The following is a 20,946-nucleotide window of genomic DNA, read 5'->3' as shown; positions in this document are numbered from 1 at the left end:
CTCTTCCCGAGGCTTTGGATCCCTATTTACACCTTTGATGCTATCTTGGATTTCCTGGCTGAACCTTTTCAGTCTGGTGACAGTTACTCTGCCATTAATGTTCAGTTAGCCTCCATTTTCAAGTTTCATGTTGGCATGGATAATATGCCAATGGTAGCCCTTAAGTTTTCCAACACTTTTCTGAGAGGCACCTTTTTACTATGTCCACCTATACATAATCTGGTAACCCCTTTGGGACCTCAGTTTGCTCTTTGCCAGTCCTCACTTCATCTCATTTTGAAATGTGTGGCCACAGTTTCTATAAAGCTTTTATCTTTTTTCTGGTAGCAGCTGTTGCATCAGCAACGAGGGTGTCTGAGCTTCAAGAACTATACTTTGTTCCCCCATGTCTAGTTTTCCACAAGCACAGAGTCACCTAAAGAACCAATCCTCCCTTTCTTCTTACTTCAGGTAATGTCTGAGTCTAATCTGAATCAGCCTATTCATTTACCTGTTTTCTTTCCAAAATTCAGTAAAAGGGCGATTATTTGCTCTATTGATTGGATGTTCACTCCCATTTAAATTTTATGTAGACAAAACCTAACATTTTAGAAAATCTAATCAGTTTTTTTTGTATCTTTTTACAAGACATGACTTGACGAGCCTATTTCTAAAGTGACCCTGTCCAGATGGCTTTCCCTTTGCATACTCCCTGGAAGGGATTTCCATCTATTAAGCCTAGCGCTCATTCCACCAGGGTAGTAGCTACTTTATTTACCTTTTTCACTCTGGCATCTGTTGATGACATTTCTGCGGCAGCTACCTGGTCTAACACACATATTTGGGTTCCATTAAAAATTAGATATTTGACCTGGGTCTAGGTCTGCCTTTTGATTTCATCATTTTGTTTTCTCCTTCTGCCTCCCTGAGGATGTTACTGGCTGGGGACTTAGTTCCACAGGTTGAGATGGACAGATAAGATAAGATCAGATCAGATGCAGAGGTTATGTACTTACCGTAATGGTAGATTCATGTTGCCTTCTTCCATCCTTCTCAACCATCCTTTCATCTGTGCCCCCTACAGATTGTCACTTTTGTTTGTGGCTCCTGGCTGCCTGTTTGGCCTACACTCTTAGTTGTATGTGAGATGATCATCTTGATGCCATTTGCCTTGATACCTGGATAAAAGTGTTTTCCATTTGTCCATTATTCTATGGGCAGTGATGGGCAGACTCTGTCTAAAGAAGGTTTTTTAGAGCAGGGAGTTAATTGTAGAGGAGGTGGAGCCCCAGGAATGAAGATTCTGAAAGTGCTGACATTGGATCCTAATCTGATCTGACAACCCACAGTTTGAGAAGGATGGCAGAAGACAACTCAAATCATTGTGGTAAGTACAGAACTTGGGTTTCACCATCATTGACACTGACATGGTCAGCCTCTGGATTAATTCTACCTTTATGTCAGAGGTGGTTTCAGAGATTTCCATCAGCCAGTACATCAAGCTGCCAGTGTTTTTTCTGAAGTCCCACAACAAAAGAGAAGGGATGCTGCATATGTTAGATAGCTTTAGATGGCTGCAGTAATATCTGGATAGGGTAAAGTTCATTATACAAATGGGCCAGTTGTATCTAGCTTTTACACATGTAAAGGATAGCAGACTGATCTCTAAGCAGATGCTCCCTTAGTGGTTAGCAAACTGCATTGTGTTCCATTATGACAAGAAATCCAAGCCTCTGCAGGAATGAGTCACAATGTATTCAACCAGGTCAGCCTTCAACACATCAGCCTTTTCTTTTTGGCTGGTTTTGACCTACACCACCTGAGAAGTGGCCAGTAGTCATTTATTTATTTATTTGTCCTTTGTTAACCAGGTCAGTCCAGCTATAAGCCTGGAGTCCATCTTTGGTGGAAACCCAAGGAGAAAAGCTCCAAACAAAAATGTATCCAACACACTTTACATAGATTCATAAAAGTACACAATAAGAAAGTTAAACAAGCAAGAGCTGTGCACCTACGATACATAGTTGCAGGCACATATAAACACATTGTAAGAAATTGTAATTTTATAAAGATATACAAATGACTAAGAAGTAAATACACACAATAATTAGATACATATTAAAAGTAGTACACAAGAACAGTCACTGTAGGCTGATTGACCAAGAAGTAATGTTTCTAACATTTGAAGAAAATAGGGAGGGTAGAGGATATGTAGGAACTTGGCAGGGACAGTAGTTTTGGGTGGCAAGGTAGGATTTCAGTTCTTCTTTGAAAAGATTTGCATTTTTGATATTTCAAATGTATGGGGGAGTTTGTTCCAGGCCTACTTACTACTACTAACATTGTCTATGCACTATGAGCTTGAGTCATTTCAGAAGTGGAGTGAGATTTGGAATGGCAGTCCTACAGTGCATCCTTTGTTGAACCCAACCAGATACTGGAAGTCATCCTTGTCAGCTGTCTCATATGCTGTGAATACTACTGCAGTGGTGACCTGATGATGAACATAAAGTTGTATGAGAATTCGGTATAATAATAAACTGTTGAGGAAGGTCAGTATTGCAGCACTGTCTCTCACTCACCTCATTTCTTAGGACATCCCCTTTTTCACCTCTTGCTGAAATAAGGCAGAAGTCTAACATGTTAGGGGAGCAAAATGCAGGCAGAACTTTACAACAGCATTGCCATCCATCATATCTCATGTTGGCCACATCCTAAGAGTGGATGAGGCAAAGAAAAGAACCAAAGATTTTGCAGACGGATGTCCCTTTGATCTTGGAAGCCAGAGTTAATCTGTGTGTATGGATGGTGTTGGCTTGTACCCTGACACATGAATATCTGTGGGATTTGGGCCATTCAGTGGACCTCAGCCTGTAGCCCATTTTTAAATATTAGAAATACCCCTGTAGTGATGACACTACTCAAACATCATCTGCCACATTGTGTTCTTTCTTAACTGTACTTTATATATTTACCCTAATACTAGCTCTGCTTTGAGACTTCAGTCGTCGTAGTCATCTCTGTCTCCCTCCCCATCCCCTGATGTCTATTGGGGAAGGTCTGTTGCTCTATGTGTTAAGCTTGGTCAGAAAATGGAGAGAGAGGCAAGAGGTGCAAGGGATTTGTACTTTGAGCAGAGCATGAGTGGAGGGCCTCAGTTGTGAAGTTTAACAAATAATGAATTTTCCAAGTAGATCGAACATTGTAAATAAATAATTTAAACATTGTTTCTGAAATCATTTTAAAATAGTCCGTTTGTCTCCCTGCTTTCTTTCTGGCATGAAATCCAAGGCAGAGAGAGCCTTTTGTTCTTTGAATGTACATTGTCTGTCCAGGTGTTACCCAAAAAGCTTGCATGACTTTAGAAAGGCCGACCAACTGTTTGTCCTTTTTTCTCCAAGTATAGAGGGGCTTTGAATGGCCTGGAAAACAGTACTCGGGTGAATTAGTAAGTTCATTGTTTTATTAGTGAGCAGCTAACCATCAACTAGAAAATAATGCTGTCAGATGTCAGCTAACCAGGGGTATGGCCACTTCAAACACTTGCCTCAAGGATACCTTCCAGTTATGATACAGGCACACTCGGTAGTTCATGCTTTCACCCTCACTTAATATTATCACTTACACCTCAACTCCAAGAGTCAGACCACTTTTTAGTCTTTGATGCTTCAGGATTTCATCTTTGCCCCTGCTTTTTGGCTTTCCTTCAGCTCTTACCTTTCAAAGAGGTTTAATTTTGTACTCTCTGGAATTTTTTCCAGTGATTACCAGTTGCAGAGCGCCTGAAGGTCTGATACGTGTTCATCATACCACTTGATCTACAATATGACCATCTGCAATGGGTGCTTATTTCCTTCCTGCCTATCTCCCATGTGTCTGGATGACTTTTCCGTCCATCGAATGCATATGTCTTTTCCTTTGAATCAGACTAATGTGTTTTTCTGTGACTTTCGGGTTGGGCTTGCCCACCACATATAGAGTTAACTTGAGGAGCACAGTGCCAGCCATTCTCTTCTACCCATTGCTTGACATCAGAAGATATACCAGCAGGGAAATGAGCATGCCTCAAGCATGGGATCTAGAGAAAATTCAGAACTGTGCCAAGATGGGGATAACAGAAGGGGGGAACATCCAGCATTTATCCCCATGCAAGAGGACTTGTTGCAGATCCACTGTTATACTGAGTATATGCTTCTCATTACTGTTTTAAATGAAAATGTCATGAAGTATGGTTCAACTGAATTGTATTGCAGTTAGTTGATTGCTCTGATTGTTTGCCGGTAGTATTGAATATACTAAGTAAAGGACCAGAATATAATATAATTTCTAGATTGGCAAACAGATGTGCTCATAGTTAGTAAAGGGTTTGGGCCCATATCATAATGTGAAAGAATAATAAGCATTTAGGTAAATGTAAGCAGGTTGATGAATGGAAAAGGCTTTAAGGCTCTAAAAATAAATATTCCCTGCAGAAAAAAAAACATCTGAAGTCTTTAGGGAAAAGTCTAAGAAGTGGTCTTAATCCTGTTGATGTTACCAAGACAACAAAGTTTGAGTAGTCGATTGTGTGCTGGAGGAGCTGGGATAGAGAAGGTGGGAGTGAGCAACAAGTGTTGATTCACCCATACTGGGGAGGGGGAGTGGTGGGTCTACCTTGCTGCTCTCTCCACCACCAAGTAGAGATCTGAGCAAACCATAAGGGAGCAAAGGACTGTGGATCTGGGCTTGGTACCATCAACAAGTGATAATAGCCCTTACTGAGTGGGTGGGAACACACATGCACAAGGAGTGTGTAGTACCTCTCACAGGGATACAGGTGTCCATGTCAGCCAGCCTTGGGGAGGGTGTAGCTGATAGAAGACCCTCAGAGTCTACATCTGGATTGATGAGATCATTAGGGATAGGCTGACGTGTAAATGTCTTGCCAGAGGACAATTAAGGTCTGATTCTGAAGTATGGATTACTCAAGTCTTAAGACAAAAGCATTTACCATTTTGGTGAGGAATGGAGAAAAGTGGCCCAGGCAAAGACAAACTCCTCCTCAGTTGCCTAGATTATGGTCCCGTTGTAATAAGGAATTGAATAAATGAGCTCAAGGGTGATTGGTGTGGGCTGATAGCATGAATAGAAGTGAGGGTGTATAGAAAAAGAAGTGCAAGTAGTATGTTTTTTAGCATGTTGTATTTGTGTGTTAAACTGGGGGTTTACCTAGCTGGGAAGGGTAAGGCAATTAAGGGGAAGCTTCACACCTATCTGTCCAGAGGCTCTTGCTGGTCCAACAGCAGTGATAGCAAAACTGTTTACTGGAGGTCTTGAGATTTGAGTCCCAAATGAGAGCTAATGTTATCATTTTGCTTCTGTGAGTTGAACAACTGTGTAAACATAGAGCTTTGTTTATTATCTGACCATCATGGGGGATCAAAGTTTGGATTGCTGTTTGTCTGGCCTCTACTCTTAGAGCAGTTGGAGTATAAAACTCCAGACAGAAGAGCTCTAAAGATCATAGAGAATTATGCAAACCCATTACCATAATTTCACAACCGTAAGAGGAACTACATTAAAATTAATTATATTGTATATTAATTTCATATGTTGTGCAATATATTAAGACAAAAGGTTCTAACTGACAGTACCTGACAAAAATATTATTCCTTGAATGCTGATGTCATAGTAGGTTTTCTTAGTCTATAAAATGTGTAATCTGTAACATTTTCAAGCTATTTTTCTCTGTATTTGTAATTGTTTTTGGTTTTGTAATTATTTTAAGAGCATTTCTATACAGTTATGACTGTATTGATAGGTATCTAGTCTGGCTATTGTCTATAGCTCTGTTCCTCAAATAGCTCCTTAAAAAGAATGATGGTTTAATAGGATTTATATTTTCTAGAAAATGTAGGTGGCAAATAATAAGCTATTAAGACCAGTGTAACAACACTGTCTTTGCCAGAGATGTGTCAGATGTTTCTAAGCATGTAGAGCATCCTGTACTTCAGCCTGGCAAATCACAAAGAAAATGAAGCTGTTATTCTGTGGCATGCTTTTATCAGCTGAATGCATCTTGCCAGTCATAATTTTGAAGCTGAAACACAGCCCCTTTGCACTTAATATATATGTAACTATTGGATTACTAAATAGTGCCAGCGTCTCAAAATGTAACCAGACTTCTGGGAACCTGTTTACTTCTAACTGCAATAGCAGAATGATTAGTCTTGTTTTATTTGTCTATTGACAAAAAGTCTGTGCAGCTGAACCTTGTGATGTATTTATGTTTCAGCTCTGTGAGTGGTTACGTGCCAATGATGGGTGCTTCTTGCTGACAGACAGTAATGCTTCTGCAGAGCTCGCTCGGCCTGCCCTACATGTTTATGTGGAGAAACTTGTGGAACAATACTTGAAAGTTCCTTCAGTCCAGGGTAAGATGTCACTCAGGAAAATAAAACTTATTTTGTTATCAGCACAAGGTGTTAAGTCTGTTATGCTGTCTGCTGCTCAGAAATTATCATAAAACTCCACTTCATGTGTTTATTTTGGCTAAGATCAAGTGTAGCCTCCTGCATGAAATAGCCTCAGAGTGCTATTAAGCATTTTTGGCACATTAAGAACTTGGAAGAAATCATTTACACTTAAATGGGTATAGGAACTAGTAATATATCAATAGTTAAATGTATGAATGATTTTTTTTTCTTTTGGACCTGTCCTGCTGAGCTTGTATCATTAGCCATGTGATGATGAAGTGAGTAAAGGCCCTCACTAAGCTCATCCATCCATCCTGGTGTGACTTTAACTCTGAGTTTATACTTGTATATACGTATATAGTAAGCAAAATAAGTTTTAGAGGTTTATTCTGAAAATAAACCACATAGGCCTTTTTTTATTATTGCAAAATGTTTTATTAGTTTACATATTTAGACATGTAATGGCTAATTTAAAGTCAGTGACTTTTAAGTCGATGGATGAAATCTTTTGGAAAGGAAAGAATTTCTTCTCTTGCATTAGGTTCAGGTGGAGATCTGGGATCTGGAGGGGTTCCGTACTAGGGTAAGTAGTGGACAAGTATTAGCTCTTCAATTCTGAGTGTGGAGTTTTTCCATTGTGAGGCTATTGATTAGTGTGAGTGTTGCCCCATGCAGCACAGTATAGATGGAAACGCTGGTTAATGCCATAGTTGAGGAAGACTTATTGCCTATTGCTAGGCCATCACTGCATGTCAACCATCATCAGCGTATCTGTAAATTAAAGAAGAAACCCCACACAGCACACTGGATGAATGATACCTTCACTGTGACCTCTTTTTGTGCCAAGTAAGGGCCTGCAGATTACTGCCTGAAGCACTAATTTGGCACACATCCAGTGGTCACATTGATGGCCATTAAGGCAAGGCAGGAGCTTGAGGTTAGAAACCCATTTGCTTTTGGTGCTTGTATAAATGACTAGGTGAAAAACTTAAAGGAAGTGTTTAAGTATGCTACAGGTGGTGAGGCAGTATATTCAAGGCAGCATGGATTTATGTGAGGAAGGTCATGACAGATAGAGCTGACAGATTTTTATAACTTTGTAACCAAAGTAATATAAGATGCATCTAACCTCGATTTTAACAAGACTTTTGACACAGTCCTGCATAACAGATAAATGTGCTACTTACCAGCTTTGAGAGTATTTATGAGATACCTTTACATAAGAACAAATAAGTAGGGTGAAAAGGCAGTAAAGCATGTTTGGAACAACTTGGCAAGCCTAGTGGGAAGTGTAATTAGTTGGCTGATTGCTGGTAAAGTCTTATATCTGGAGTAGTGTTTACTTTTCTGGAGACCCCACTTCTTACAACATTATTTGTAGCACAAAGTAGAGGCTATTCAAAGAAGACAAACAAGAGTTTTTAATAGCAAACCTGAAAAACAGTTAAAGAAGCTACACACACACACACACACACACACACACACACACACACACACACACACACACACACACACACACACACACATACAGATATACACATACACATATGCATCCACACATATACATATACACATACGCACATATACACACACACACACACACACACACACACACACACACACACACACACACACACTGTTTAAGTACGTCAGGGACACTAATATAGCCTGAAAGGGGAATGTATACTTGTAGTAGTGTATCCAGTTTTAGAGACTGAGCAAGGTTGGGGGGGGGGGTCACTTTTGATGACTCATCTTCTTTTGGCTGTTCCCATTAGGGGATGCCACAGCAGATCATCTGTTTCCATTTCTTCCTATCCTCTGCATCTTGCTCTGTCACACCAACCACCTGCATGTCCTCTCTCAGCACATCCATAAGCTTTATCTTAGGCCTTCCTCTTTTCCTGTTACCCGGTAGCTTCATCCTTAGCATCTTTTTCCCAATATACTCAGCATCCCTCCTCAGCACATGTCCAAACCAACGTAATCTTGCCTCTCTGGCTTTGTCTCCAAACCTTCCAACCTGGGCTGACCCTCTAATATACGTATTCCTAATCCTGTCCACCCTCGTCACACCCAGTGCAAATCATAACATCTTTAACTCTGCCACATCCAGCTCAAACTCCTGCCTTTTTGTCAATGCCACTGTCTCCAACCCATATAACATAGCTGGTCTCACTACCCGCTTGTAGACCTTCCCTTTCACTCTTACTGGTACTCGTCTGTCACAAATCACTCCTGACACTCTTCTCCACCCATTCCATCCTGCCTGTACTCTTTTCTTCACCTCTCTTCCACACTCACCATTACTCTGAACTATTGATCCCAAGTATTTAAACTCATCCACCTTCGCCACCTCTACTCCTTGCATCCTCACCATTCCTCTATCCTCCCTCACATTCACACACATATATTCTGTCTTAGTCCTGCTGACCTTCATTCCTCTTCTCTCTAGAGCATATCTCCAGGGTCGTCTGCACCTGTTCCCTACTCTCACTACAAATCACAATGTCATCTGCAAACATCATAGTCCACGGGGACTCCTGTCTGATCTCGTCTGTCAACCTGTCCATCACCATTGCAAATAAGACTCAATAATAAGACACAATAAAAGACTCAGCACAGCTCCTCGTGGTGTCCTGCAGAGTTCTACAAGCAGCAGAGAGTGAAAGAGTGACTTTCCTGGATTTATAAGTATTTTTTCTGGCTTTCGCTTAAATTACTGCATCTCGACTGCATTTCGCTTAAAAAACAGCTCTGCATATTGTTTTTTCTGTACTTGTGTTGAATTTATACTGTTAGCACTTTAAAAAGTTATTTTTGTTTAATTTAATTGTTAGGCTAACACACTCAAGTGTGCTAGCCATTTTATAGCATTTACTGTTTGTTACTGTATCTTTTTCTCCTTTCTCTGTAAAAAAAGAAAAAACAAAAAAATATCCTTGTTTTCCCGCTTTTCTGAACTAGAATAGTCCAGTCTTCAGATTTTGCTGATCTCTGGGCTTTGTCTTAGTTCCTGTGCTATCCATATCCTTATTTGGATAAGAGGAAGCTTCTTTGTTCACCAGTGGGAGTGGGGAGTACTGAGCAACCTATTTGTCCCTAGAGGATTGGTTCCAGCCCAGCAACTTGTAGTTTATTGGCCGTTTTGGGTCAATTCCTGGCTCTTTTCAACCCCCTGCTATAAAGCCCGCTTTTGCGCGCTTTTTCACTTGTAAAAGACTCAGCACAGCTCCTCGTGGTGTCCTGCAGAGTTCTACAAGCAGCAGAGAATGAAAGAGTGACTTTCCTGGATTTATAAGTATTTTTTCTGGCTTTCGCTTAAATTGCTGCATCTCGACTGCATTTCGCTTAAAAAAACAGCTCTGCATATTGTTTTTTCTGTACTTGTGTTGAATTTATACTGTTAGCACTTTAAAAAGTTATTTTTTGTTTAATTTAATTGTTAGGCTAACACACTCAAGTGCACTAGCCGTTTTATAGCATTTACTGTTTGTTACTGTATATTTTTCTCCTTTCTCTGTAAAAAAAGAAAAAAAAATATCCTTGTTTTCCCGCTTTTCTGAACTAGAATAGTCCAGTCTTCAGATTTTGCTGATCTCTGGGCTTTGTCTTAGTTCCTGTGCTATCCATATCCTTATTTGGATAAGAGGAAGCTTCTTTGTTCACCAGTGGGAGTGGGGAGCACTGAGCAACCTATTTGTCCCTAGAGGATTGGTTCCAGCCCAGCAACTTGTAGTTTATTGGCCATTTTGGGTCAATTCCTGGCTCTTTACAACCCCCTGCTATAAAGCCCGCTTTTGCACGCTTTTTACTTGTAAAAGACTCAGCACAGCTCCTCGTGGTGTCCTGCAGAGTTCTACAAGCAGCAGAGAGTGAGAGAGTGACTTTCCTGGATTTATAAGTATTTTTTCTGGCTTTCGCTTAAATTACTGCATCTCGACTGCATTTTGCTTAAAAAACAGCTCTGCATATTGTTTTTACTGTTCTTGTGTTGAATTTATACTGTTAGCACTTTAAAAAGTTGTTTTTGTTTAATTTAATTGTTAGGCTAACACACTCAAGTGCGCTAGCCGTTTTATAGCATTTACTGTTTGTTACTTTATCTTTTCTCCTTTCTCTGTAAAAAAAAAGCATAAAAAATATCCTTGTTTTCCCGCTTTTCTGAACTAGAATAGTCCAGTCTTCAGATTTTGCTGATCTCTGGGCTTTGTCTTAGTTCCTGTGCTATCCATATCCTTATTTGGATAAGAGGAAGCTTCTTTGTTCACCAGTGGGAGTGGGGAGCACTGAGCAACCTATTTGTCCCTAGAGGATTGGTTCCAGCCCAGCAACTTGTAGTTTATTGGCCATTTTGGGTCAATTCCTGGCTCTTTTCAACCCCCTGCTATAAAGCCCACTTTAGCGCGTTTTAGCGCGAATTAGCGCAAAGTTGCTCATAGAGCAGCATAGGGCAGCGCCGGTTAATCAAGTTTAAACTATTTCTGGCTCTGTAAAGTCTGCTCTTCAATTTTTCCCTTAGAACTGTTCTACTTGCAATCTAAACAGCCTATACTCTATCTGAAAAGCTCAGCACTTGCTCCTAAAGCATTTTTTATACAGGTAAAGCACTCTTAAACAAAAGAAAGTACTTCATTCACCTAAATTCCCTTAAGTACCCATTTCCCTATAGGTCCTTTCTGACTCAGTTACACAGCAATCTTTTTCACTATTTCTAGCATGTCGAAGGGTCAGTTGCTGGCGTCCTCTCCTGTTCAGCGGGTGAATCTGGGAATCTTGAGGCAATGTTACAATTGCCTCATGTACACAGACAACCCTCTCCTCCTCCCAACAAATACAAATATATGCGAGAGATGCAACTATATAGCCAAACTGGAGGCTGAGCTCTCTCAATTCAGTACTGGCAAGACCAGTCAGGAGGAGAAGGTAACCACGCACACCACAAACCCAGTCTCACATAGAACTATCACAACTGGAAACCAAACACATAAACACACAAAAACATACTCGGAGGCGCTGATTAAAAATCTACCAAAACAACAGAGGCCTCCAAAGCAGACACCCAAGCAACCACCACCTCAAGACATAGCAAATGCAACACATAGTTCACAAAGTCAGCGTTCTAAACAGTCACAGCCCTTAAGGCCAAACAACATGCCAGACACACTTGTAATAGGTGACTCCATAGTCAGACACACTGACGTCCCGCTCACCAGACTGAACAAGGAAAAGTTCACAGTAAGCTGCCTGTCGGGAGCTAGAATCCGCCACATAACACAAGCACTCAGGTCACTCCACAGTAAGTACAAATATGACTCAGTCATTGTACATGCCGGTGTGAACGACCTGAGACGTACCTCCTTGGACTACATGAAAAGAGACATAGAGGAGCTCTCTGATTATGTAGCCCAGGCCGGTATGACCCTGACCCTGAGCAGCATCTTACCCTCACCAAGAATGATGCCACAGTACAAAGACAAAATGATCAGTTTTAACAATTGGCTTAATTACTGGTGTCATTCAAAGGGGATCCAATGTCTGTCTGCTTGGGATGACATGCTTGACAAGCCACGCTGCTTCGCAAGGGATGGCTTGCACCTGTCACCCCTGGGCTTCCGGATATTGGCCAAGGCTCTTGCCACCCCATAGTGCCTTTTTTAGGCAAGGCTCAAATGACAAACCTACCTCCCTAGAAAACACAAGTGGAAAAAAACTAAGGGTAATGCTGCTCATTGCCAGAAGTCTAAACCTCAAGATGCACGCCCTCGAAGCCCTCCTCAGTATGGAGAACATCGATGTCTGTGCAGTGACTGAAACCTGGTTCAAGGCTCCTAAGAGCACCCCAGCACTATCAGATTTTACCTCATATCATGCTTTCCGGCCCCAAAACTTGGACCGAACCACAAAAGGAGGGGGAGTATCCATATTCATCAAAGATACCCACACCTCCAGGTTAGTGGCAACGCACAAAGCATCGGAGACCATCCAGGTGCAACTAACCATAGGCAAAACTGCCTTACAGTTTGTAGCATGCTACAGACCACCCTCTCAAACTCAGGAACCCCACACAGCCTTCCTGAAGACACTGGAGAGTATGAATGTCTCTCCAAATACCATCATTTTGGGAGACTTCAGCTACCCAAACATAGACTGGGAACATTACTCAAGCCCCAACACCCTAGCCCAAAGGTTCCTAGAATTCATAAACTCAAATGCAATGGAACAACTAGTCACCATTCCCACAAGAGGAGACAATATACTAGACCTGATCATCACAAACATGGGGACAAAATGCTCCACACCGGAAGTATATCCCTCTTTGGTAAGATCAGACCATAAATTAATCTCACTGGATATCCACATCCCGCCCCCACCCCCTGCACAAAAGACCACAGTGAAGAACTTCTCAAAAGCCAACTTCACACTTCTTAAGACTGAAGTGGTATCCTTCAAGGCCCCTGGGCCAGTGGTAACCACAACCCACACTGCTGAATCCTTTGCAAATGCCTTCTACGGGCACCTTCAAGAATGCATGGATCATGCAATCCCAAATAAAACCAAGACCCATTCCCCCAAAGGCAGGCGCCCGGTCTGGTGGACCCTAGCCATAAACAAACTTTACAACAGGAGGAGGAAGCTACTACATGACAGAGCAAAATCCCCAAAAGGGAAGGCATCTCTGATCAGTACTAGCAAAAAACTATGATCACTCATAAAATCATCCAAGGCCAACTTTGAGAGAAAAATCGCAAAAGACACAAAAGACAATCACAAGGCCTTCTTTAGCTATGTTAGAAACCTGGGTGGAAACTCCCAGATATGCTCAGAGTTAGTCCAAAATGACACAAAATACACTGAACCCACTGACATTGCCAACATTCTGGCAGACAGGTTCAGTGCAAATTTCTCCTCCCCTCCCCCAAAAGGAGAAATAACTATCCCAGCAGAGTGTAGCCTCCCTAACATCTCAGATGCCCAGGTGAGAGCCGCCCTCTCTAAAGCTGAAAACACAGCATCAATGGGACCGGACGGTGTCCCGGGCTGTGTGCTACATGAACTCCAAGAGGAACTAAACCCACACATAAGGCTGCTGTTTAATCTTAGCCTTACTACAGGATACGTACCCAAAGAGTGGCGTACGGCAACAGTGGTCCCACTTCACAAAGGTGGTGCTTCTACGGACCCTGGAAATTACCGCCCCATAAGCTTGACGAGCCTGGTCTGCAAAGCTATGGAGAGGATCATTATGGAACTCATAAACAAAGACATTGGGGACCTACAGACATTGGATCCTACCCAATTTGGCTTTGTCAAGGTTAGATCCTGCCTTTTGAACTTGGTCGACTTTTTTGAAACAGTCACTAAGGCCATTGATGAGGGCAAGGCAGTTCACACAGCCTACCTTGACCTTGCAAAAGCCTTTGACACAATACCCCACTCGGGCATCATAGACAAACTCACCAGCTTAAATGTAAACCCATATGTCACAAGATGGGTTGCAAACTGGTTCAAGGACAGAACCCACAGGGTCAGAGTTGCTGGAGCTATGTCAGACTCTAAGCCAGTCACAAGCGGTGTCTCACAGGGCTCAGTCCTGGGACCCCTCTTGTTCGGCATTTATTTTTCCGAGGTACAGGTAAACATAGGAGGATTGTGGCTGACAAAGTTCGCAGATGACTGCAAACTGGGCGCCATAATTGATACTCCAGCGGACACAAACATCCTTCAGAGAGGCCTCATAGAAACGGATAATTGGTGCCAGAGCCATGGCCTTAAGCTGAACGCCAAAAAATGTATAGTCATACCCTTTGGGAAAAACAAGGTACCCACAAATTACCACATAGGTGGTAATCCATTAAATATGGAAGAGGTAATCAGGGACCTAGGGACCCAGGTTGACAGTAACCTCTCATTTGACACTCACATTGCCAAAGTGGTTAGGAAGACCTTCTATATTGCCCACCTTATCATGAAGGGTTTCACATCTAGATCGAGAGGTCATTGTGCCCCTGTACTCTTCTCTTATCAGGCCAATGATTGAGTACAATGCCCCATTTGGGATGTATCTCACCCGACACCTGCAGCAGTTGGAAAGACCCCAAAAGTTCCTCACCAAGAGGATAAAGGGTCTTAAACATATGTCATATTCTGCCCGACTGAAAAAACTCCAGCTCTATTCAGTCGCATACCGCCTACTCAGAGGTGACCTGTGCCTGACGTACAAGGCCATGTCCAATCTGGAATTAATGGACATGCTCCACCTCAGAAAATCCAAATCCATCAGAGCCACGAGAGCAAGAGACTTAAACCTCAACACAGAAATAAATAGGACGTGCTGGATAACCCAGAGGCTCCCTACACTCTGGAATAGAATCCCAGTCCATGTTAGGCAGAGCCCCTCACTGATTCTATTCAAGAGAAATCTTGACCACTGGATGGGAGATCGTAGGTTTACCCCGGGGGTCATCTCTGTGTCACTACTAGACAGAGGCACAGTAAACTAAACCCTAAAAGGGCGTAGTATTCTCATCCTAAGGGGTGGTGAAAGCCACACACACTCTGACTAGGCTTATAAATGCCCCAGGGCAGATAGCCTAGTACGAACCTATGAACCTAAGAAAGGGCTCGGAGCTGATCCTTGATGTAATCCCACCTCCACCTTAAAATCATCCATCACTCCCACTGCAGACCTCGCCGCTGTCACACTACCCTCGTACATATCCTGTACCACTTCTCTGACACTTCCAACTTCCTCATACAGTACCACAACACCTCTCTAGGCACACTGTCATATGCTTTCTCTAAGTCTACCAAAACGCAGTGCAACTCCTTCTGACCTTCTCTGTACTTCTCCATCAACACTCTCAGAGCAAACATTGCATCTGTAGTGCTCTTTCCTGGCATGAAATCATACTGCTGATCACTAATCATCACATCCCCTCTTAACCTAGCTTCCACTACTCTATCTACTGCTGAGTTTCATGATGTAATGACTACAGCATTGGCCACACTGGAACATCTACAGTTAAGGTAAGCTGACTGCACCACAACTGGTTCCCATAACTTCATGCTGTGACTGATCAATTTAATCCCTCTGTAGTTACTACAGCTCTGCACATCACCTTTATTCTTAAAAATCGGTACCAAAACACTTCTCCATTCCTCAGGCATCCTCTCACTTTCCAAGATTTCATTAAACAGTCTGGTTAAAAACTCCACTGCCATTTCACCTAAACACCTCCATGCTTCCACAGGTATGTCATCTGGACCAACAGCCTTTCCATTCTTCGTCCTCTTCATAGCTGTCCTTACTTCCTCCTTGCTAATCCATTGTACTTCGTGATTCACTATCACCACATCATCCAACCTTCTCTCCCTCTTATTCTCTTCATTCATCAACCCCTCAAAGTACTCTTTCCATCTCCTTGACACACTCTCCTCGCTTGTGCGTATGTTTCCCTCATTATCCTTTATCACCCTTACCTGCTGCACATCTTTCCTAGCTCGGTCCCTCTGTCTAGCCAATCGGTACAGGTCTTTTTCTCCCTCCTTAGTGTCCAACCTTTCATACAACTCTTCATATGCCTTATCCTTATCCTTCGCCACCTCTCTCTTTGCCATGCACCTCATCTCCTTATACTCCTGTCTACTTTCTTCATCTCTCTGACAATCCCACTTCTTCTTTGCCAACCTCTTTCTCTGTATACTCTCCTGTACTTCCTCATTCCACCACCATGTCTCTTTGTCGTCCTTCTGTCCAGATGTCATACCAAGTACCTTTCTAGCCATCTCCCTTACTAGCTCTGTTGTAGTTACCCAGCTATTTGGTAACTCTTCACTGCCACCCAGTGCCTGTCTTAACTCATCCCTGAACTCCATCTCACAATTAACCTTTTTCAATTTCCACCATTTGATCCTTGGTGCTGCCCTCACACTCCTCTTCCTCTCCTTGATCACCAACGTCATACTACAAACCACCATCATGTGCTGCTTAACTACACTTTCCTCGGTCACCACTTTACAGTTTCCAATCTCCTTCAAACTGGCCCTCCTACATAAGATGTAATCCACCTGTGTGCATCTTCCTCCACTCTTGTATGTCACCCTATGCTCCTCCCTCTTGTTAAAATACGTATTCACCACAGCCATGTCCAGCCTTTTCACAAAATCCACTACCATCTGACCTTCTGCATTCCTTTGTTTAACACCATACCCTACCCATCACTTCTTCATCCCCTCTGTTCCCTTCACCAACATGCCCATTGAAATCTGCTCCAATCACCAGTCTCTCACCCTTGGGTACAGTCATCACCACTTCATCCAACTCACTCCAAAATTTTTCTTTCTCATCCATCGCACACCCAACTTGTGGAGCATATGCACTAACAACATTCATCATTACACCATCACTTTCCAGCTTCATAAACATCACTCTATCCGACATTGTTTTCACCTCCAAAACACTCTTAGCATACTGTTCCTTCAGGATAACGCCTACGCCATTTCTCCTCCCATCCACACCATGATAAAACAATTTGAACCCACCTCCGATACACATAGCCTTACTCCCCTTCCATCTGGTCTCCTGCACACACAATATACCAACCTTCCTTCTGTCCATCATGTCAGCTAGCTCTCTCCCTGTACCAGTCATACTGCCAACATTCAAAGTTACAACCCTCACGACCACAGTCCTAGCCTTTCTCCTCTCTTCCTGCCTTCAGCCATACCTTCTGCCTCTTCTCCTCCTTCGGCCAACAGTAGCCCAGTTTCCGCCAGCACCTTGTTGGCTAACAGTACTGGTGGCGGTCGTTGTTAACCCAGGCCTTGACCGATCCGGTATGGAAATATTTACTGGTGTCCGCATGAAGTATTTGGTGAAGTATTACGCCGGATGCCCTTCTATTTATCCGGGCTTGGGACCGGCACAAAGGAATGCGCTGGCTTGTGCATCCCCAGTGGCTGGGTTAATAAATACAAAAGCTGCATAATAATGAGGGAGGTAAGGTTTCTTTTTTTTTTTTTTTAAATAGAGAAACATCTAATCAACTGGGTATGTTCACAGTGTAAGAGGAGGAGGTGCTGTGATCTGGAGAGTTTGGCTTATCCTGACCTATATAAGCAATTGTATTAGTGAGTAGTGACAAGAATCTAGAACAGAAGCTGCCATTAAAAAAGGAATTATTAGTACAGCTTGTAAAATATTGCATGTTAACTATAAGAATCTATCAGAGGAGGTTAGAAAGAATTCGGAAGACAGATTGGATAAGCAATTCACAAGATTTCATTAAACAGTCTGGTTAAAAACTCCACTGCCATTTCACCTAAACACCTCCATGCTTCCACAGGTATGTCATCTGGACCAACAGCCTTTCCATTCTTCGTCCTCTTCATAGCTGTCCTTACTTCCTCCTTGCTAATCCATTTTACTTCGTGATTCACTATCACCACATCATCCAACCTTCTTAATTTTTTTTTTTTTTTTTGTGAATTGCTTATCCAATCTGTACATTCATCCCTTTCCACTTTGAATTATAGTTTTCTGCTTGTGCTATGTATAGTAGTCTTAACCGTCTAGCTCTGAAATACCCCTTCAAATTGGGTAATTCCAGTCCGCCGTGTTCTACTGGAAGAATCAGCTTATCCCACTTGACTCTTGTTGTCTTCTCCTGCCAGATAAAGTCCTTCAGCTCTTTATTAATTGCTACCTAGAACTTCTCCTCTGGTTGATAAAATATGTACAAGAATTAAGGAACTAAAAACATTTTAACTGCTTGTATTTTACCATCCATATCCATATAACAAAGCTTCAGATTTTGTATTATATCTTGTTTAGTCTTTTCCCACATATCCTTAGCTGTCACATTAAAATCATTTTTAATCCATACTCCTAAATATTTCATTTTATCATGTCCCCATAAATATGGGTATTCCTGAACCAGTTTGTGTGTGGGTACATATATTACCGCTAATGCCTTTGTTTTAGCTTCATTAATTTTGTAACACGAAAAGATTTGAAAAAAGTCTCAAAATGTTCCACAACACTGCAATGTCTTTTTCTGGTTTTGTCAGGTAGAAAATAATATTGTCTGCAAATAAAGCCAGCTTTTCTTGATTACCATACCAATTATATCCTTGAATTTCTGAGTCCCTTATTTTCTTTGCCAGTGGTTCTAAATATAATGCAGATAATAAGGGGGAAAGAGGACACCCCTGCCTGGTTCCTCTGCTCAACAGAAATTATCAGAGAGGAGCCCACCCCCTTTAATTTTCACCTCCAATGCCTCATATATTCTCCTAATTGACCTTGTAATTTTTTCAGGAAATGCAAATGCTTCCTTTGTCTTGCTTATAAAGTCCCAGCTTATTCTGTCAAATACTTTCTCTGCATCAAGCCCCACCAACAACAATGATATTTTGTTACATTCTGCTTCCATCTGGATCATCAATGTTCTGTTAATGTTGTCAAATGTTTGCCTCCCCTTCACAAAACCACATTGATCCATATCTATCAGTTTGGCAGTACTTTTGTCATTCTTTTAGCTATTATAGACATGAACACTTAATCATGGTTTAGTATGAAATGGGCCTGTATGAAGCTGGATCTGGTGGATCTTTACCCTCTTTAGGTATTACAGCTACCACTGCTTTCTTCCAGGCCGGTGGTACTTCTTTTCTTAAGATACTGTTAAACAAACTTTCCAGATCTTTATCAGCTTTTTCCTCCTAGCTTCCAAACTTCCACAGGAATACCATCGATTCTGGAGGACTTTCCTGTAGATTGGTTATACATTACAGTTGTTATCTCATCTCCTCCTGAATTAACTGTTCGTAATTGAGCCTCATCTAACCTTGGCATATTTAATTCTAACAAACATTTCCATTTGTATCTTTTCTTGATTTTCATGTTTCTCTGCTTTCTAGAGACTCTCAGAATTTCTGAAAAATTTCTAATACTTCTACAGGATCTCTTTTTACCTTTTTTGTTATAGGCTCCTTAAGTTTTACGACAGCCTTTCTACTTTCTTTTGCCTGAGTCATTGTGCTAAAAGTTTTTGTGCTGTAGTGCTATCAAAAAAAAACAGTTGCTTAACCGCAATCTTTCTAAGCTTGTGGGTATTATTGAGGTAATCCTTTATTTTCTGCGTAACATTCTGCAGTTGATCCTCCTCTTGTTCGGTGAGATTTCTTCTATACTGCAATACTTTAACATTTATCAGTCCTTCTAAATAATTTTTGTTACTTCTTAACAATAACTCCCTTTCTTTTATTTCCACCCTGTTTTTAAACTCTAGCTTAATTTTATCCCATTTCTTAGCTATATTTTCAGAAGAAATTTCTATCCTCTCTAACAGCTCCTGAATAATCTCCACTACCCATTCCTTAAATTCCTCGTGTTTCAACAGATATATGGGAAAGCACAAATGTCTCATTTTTATTTCATTACCGTTTTTATTGTAGCTATTATTGGTGCATGATCTGAAATAGTTATTGGATGGGTATCAAGACTGTCAATTAAATGCACGTTTTTGTGAAATGTAAATTCTGTCTAGCCTAGGTGTTTATATCTTGGGGAATAATATGTAAATCCACTTTGAACTCCAATTACTGAATTCACATTTTCCATGCCAAGTAATTTCATAAAGTTCTTAAAACTCTTCCCTCCTTTGCTGTATTTTCCCTTTTGGGCTCCCCGGACACATCTTCACTGCTACAAATCGAATTCTATTCCCCACCTATAAGTAATATTCCTTGCTGAAAAATGATTATTTCTCCCAGAATTTTCTTGAGCTCCATTAGAGAAGTTTTAGGTGGAATGTAAGTACATGTTAGTGTAATCCACCTCCCTTGCCAGTAGCCCCTTAGCACTACAAATTGGCCATTATCTTTTTTTTATCTTCTTCTGTCACTACTGGAGCTCTTCTTGCAAGTAATATAAATACTCTTTTCCTTTTTCCCCTTTTCATGTAATATAGCTATTTGCACTCTACATTTTTTTTAATATAGTTCACAACTCTTTCTTGTTTGTATTTATCTGTGAGGCCATTTACATTTAAAGACGTTAAAGAAAGTATCATTGTAAGCCATGGTGGTGCAGCAGTAGCGTTGTTGCCTCACAGCAAGAGGTTCTCCCGTTCGATTCTTGGCTGGAGCGCCTTCTGTGTGGAAGTCTGCATGTCCTCCCCACGGTCGAGTGGCGTTCGAAAGACATGCATAGAATGGGCGTGCCTTCGTTGAAGGTTGGACGTCAAGCTGGCACCTCGGCACCCATAAAAAAATCTACTGCCAATCATTATCGGACCGGAGTTCCGCTGTGGCGACCCCCTAACCGGGAAAAGCCGAAAGAAAAACAACAAAGAAAGTATCATTGTATTAAAAAGTTATTAGCACCTTTAATGTACAAGATCTTTTTTGTTAAATGCCTAGTTCCAGCTTTTGTTACATGCATACAGTGTTTGTCAAATTGAACTTTTATTCAGTTGCTTCTTGTTTGTTGTCTTCCTGTTGATTT

The 20,946-nt window shown here is 41.5% G+C and overlaps 1 protein-coding gene across 1 annotated transcript in view; it reads left to right on the top strand.

Moving 5' to 3' along the window:
- TARBP1 (TAR (HIV-1) RNA binding protein 1) overlaps positions 1–20,946 on the top strand; it is a 2,802,917-nt gene that overhangs the window by 757,474 nt on the left and 2,024,497 nt on the right. The window contains exon 10 of the mRNA XM_044087106.1: positions 6,254–6,392. Coding sequence (XP_043943041.1) covers positions 6,254–6,392 — 139 coding nt within the window. The remainder of the gene's footprint in view (positions 1–6,253; positions 6,393–20,946) is intronic.

This window comes from Protopterus annectens, chromosome 1.part1 (assembly GCF_019279795.1).
Source record: "Protopterus annectens isolate FY-2018-M chromosome 1.part1, PAN1.0, whole genome shotgun sequence".
NCBI lineage: Eukaryota > Metazoa > Chordata > Ceratodontiformes > Protopteridae > Protopterus > Protopterus annectens.
Note: the sequence above shows the minus strand (reverse complement) of the source record. Positions and strands in the feature narration are given on the sequence as shown.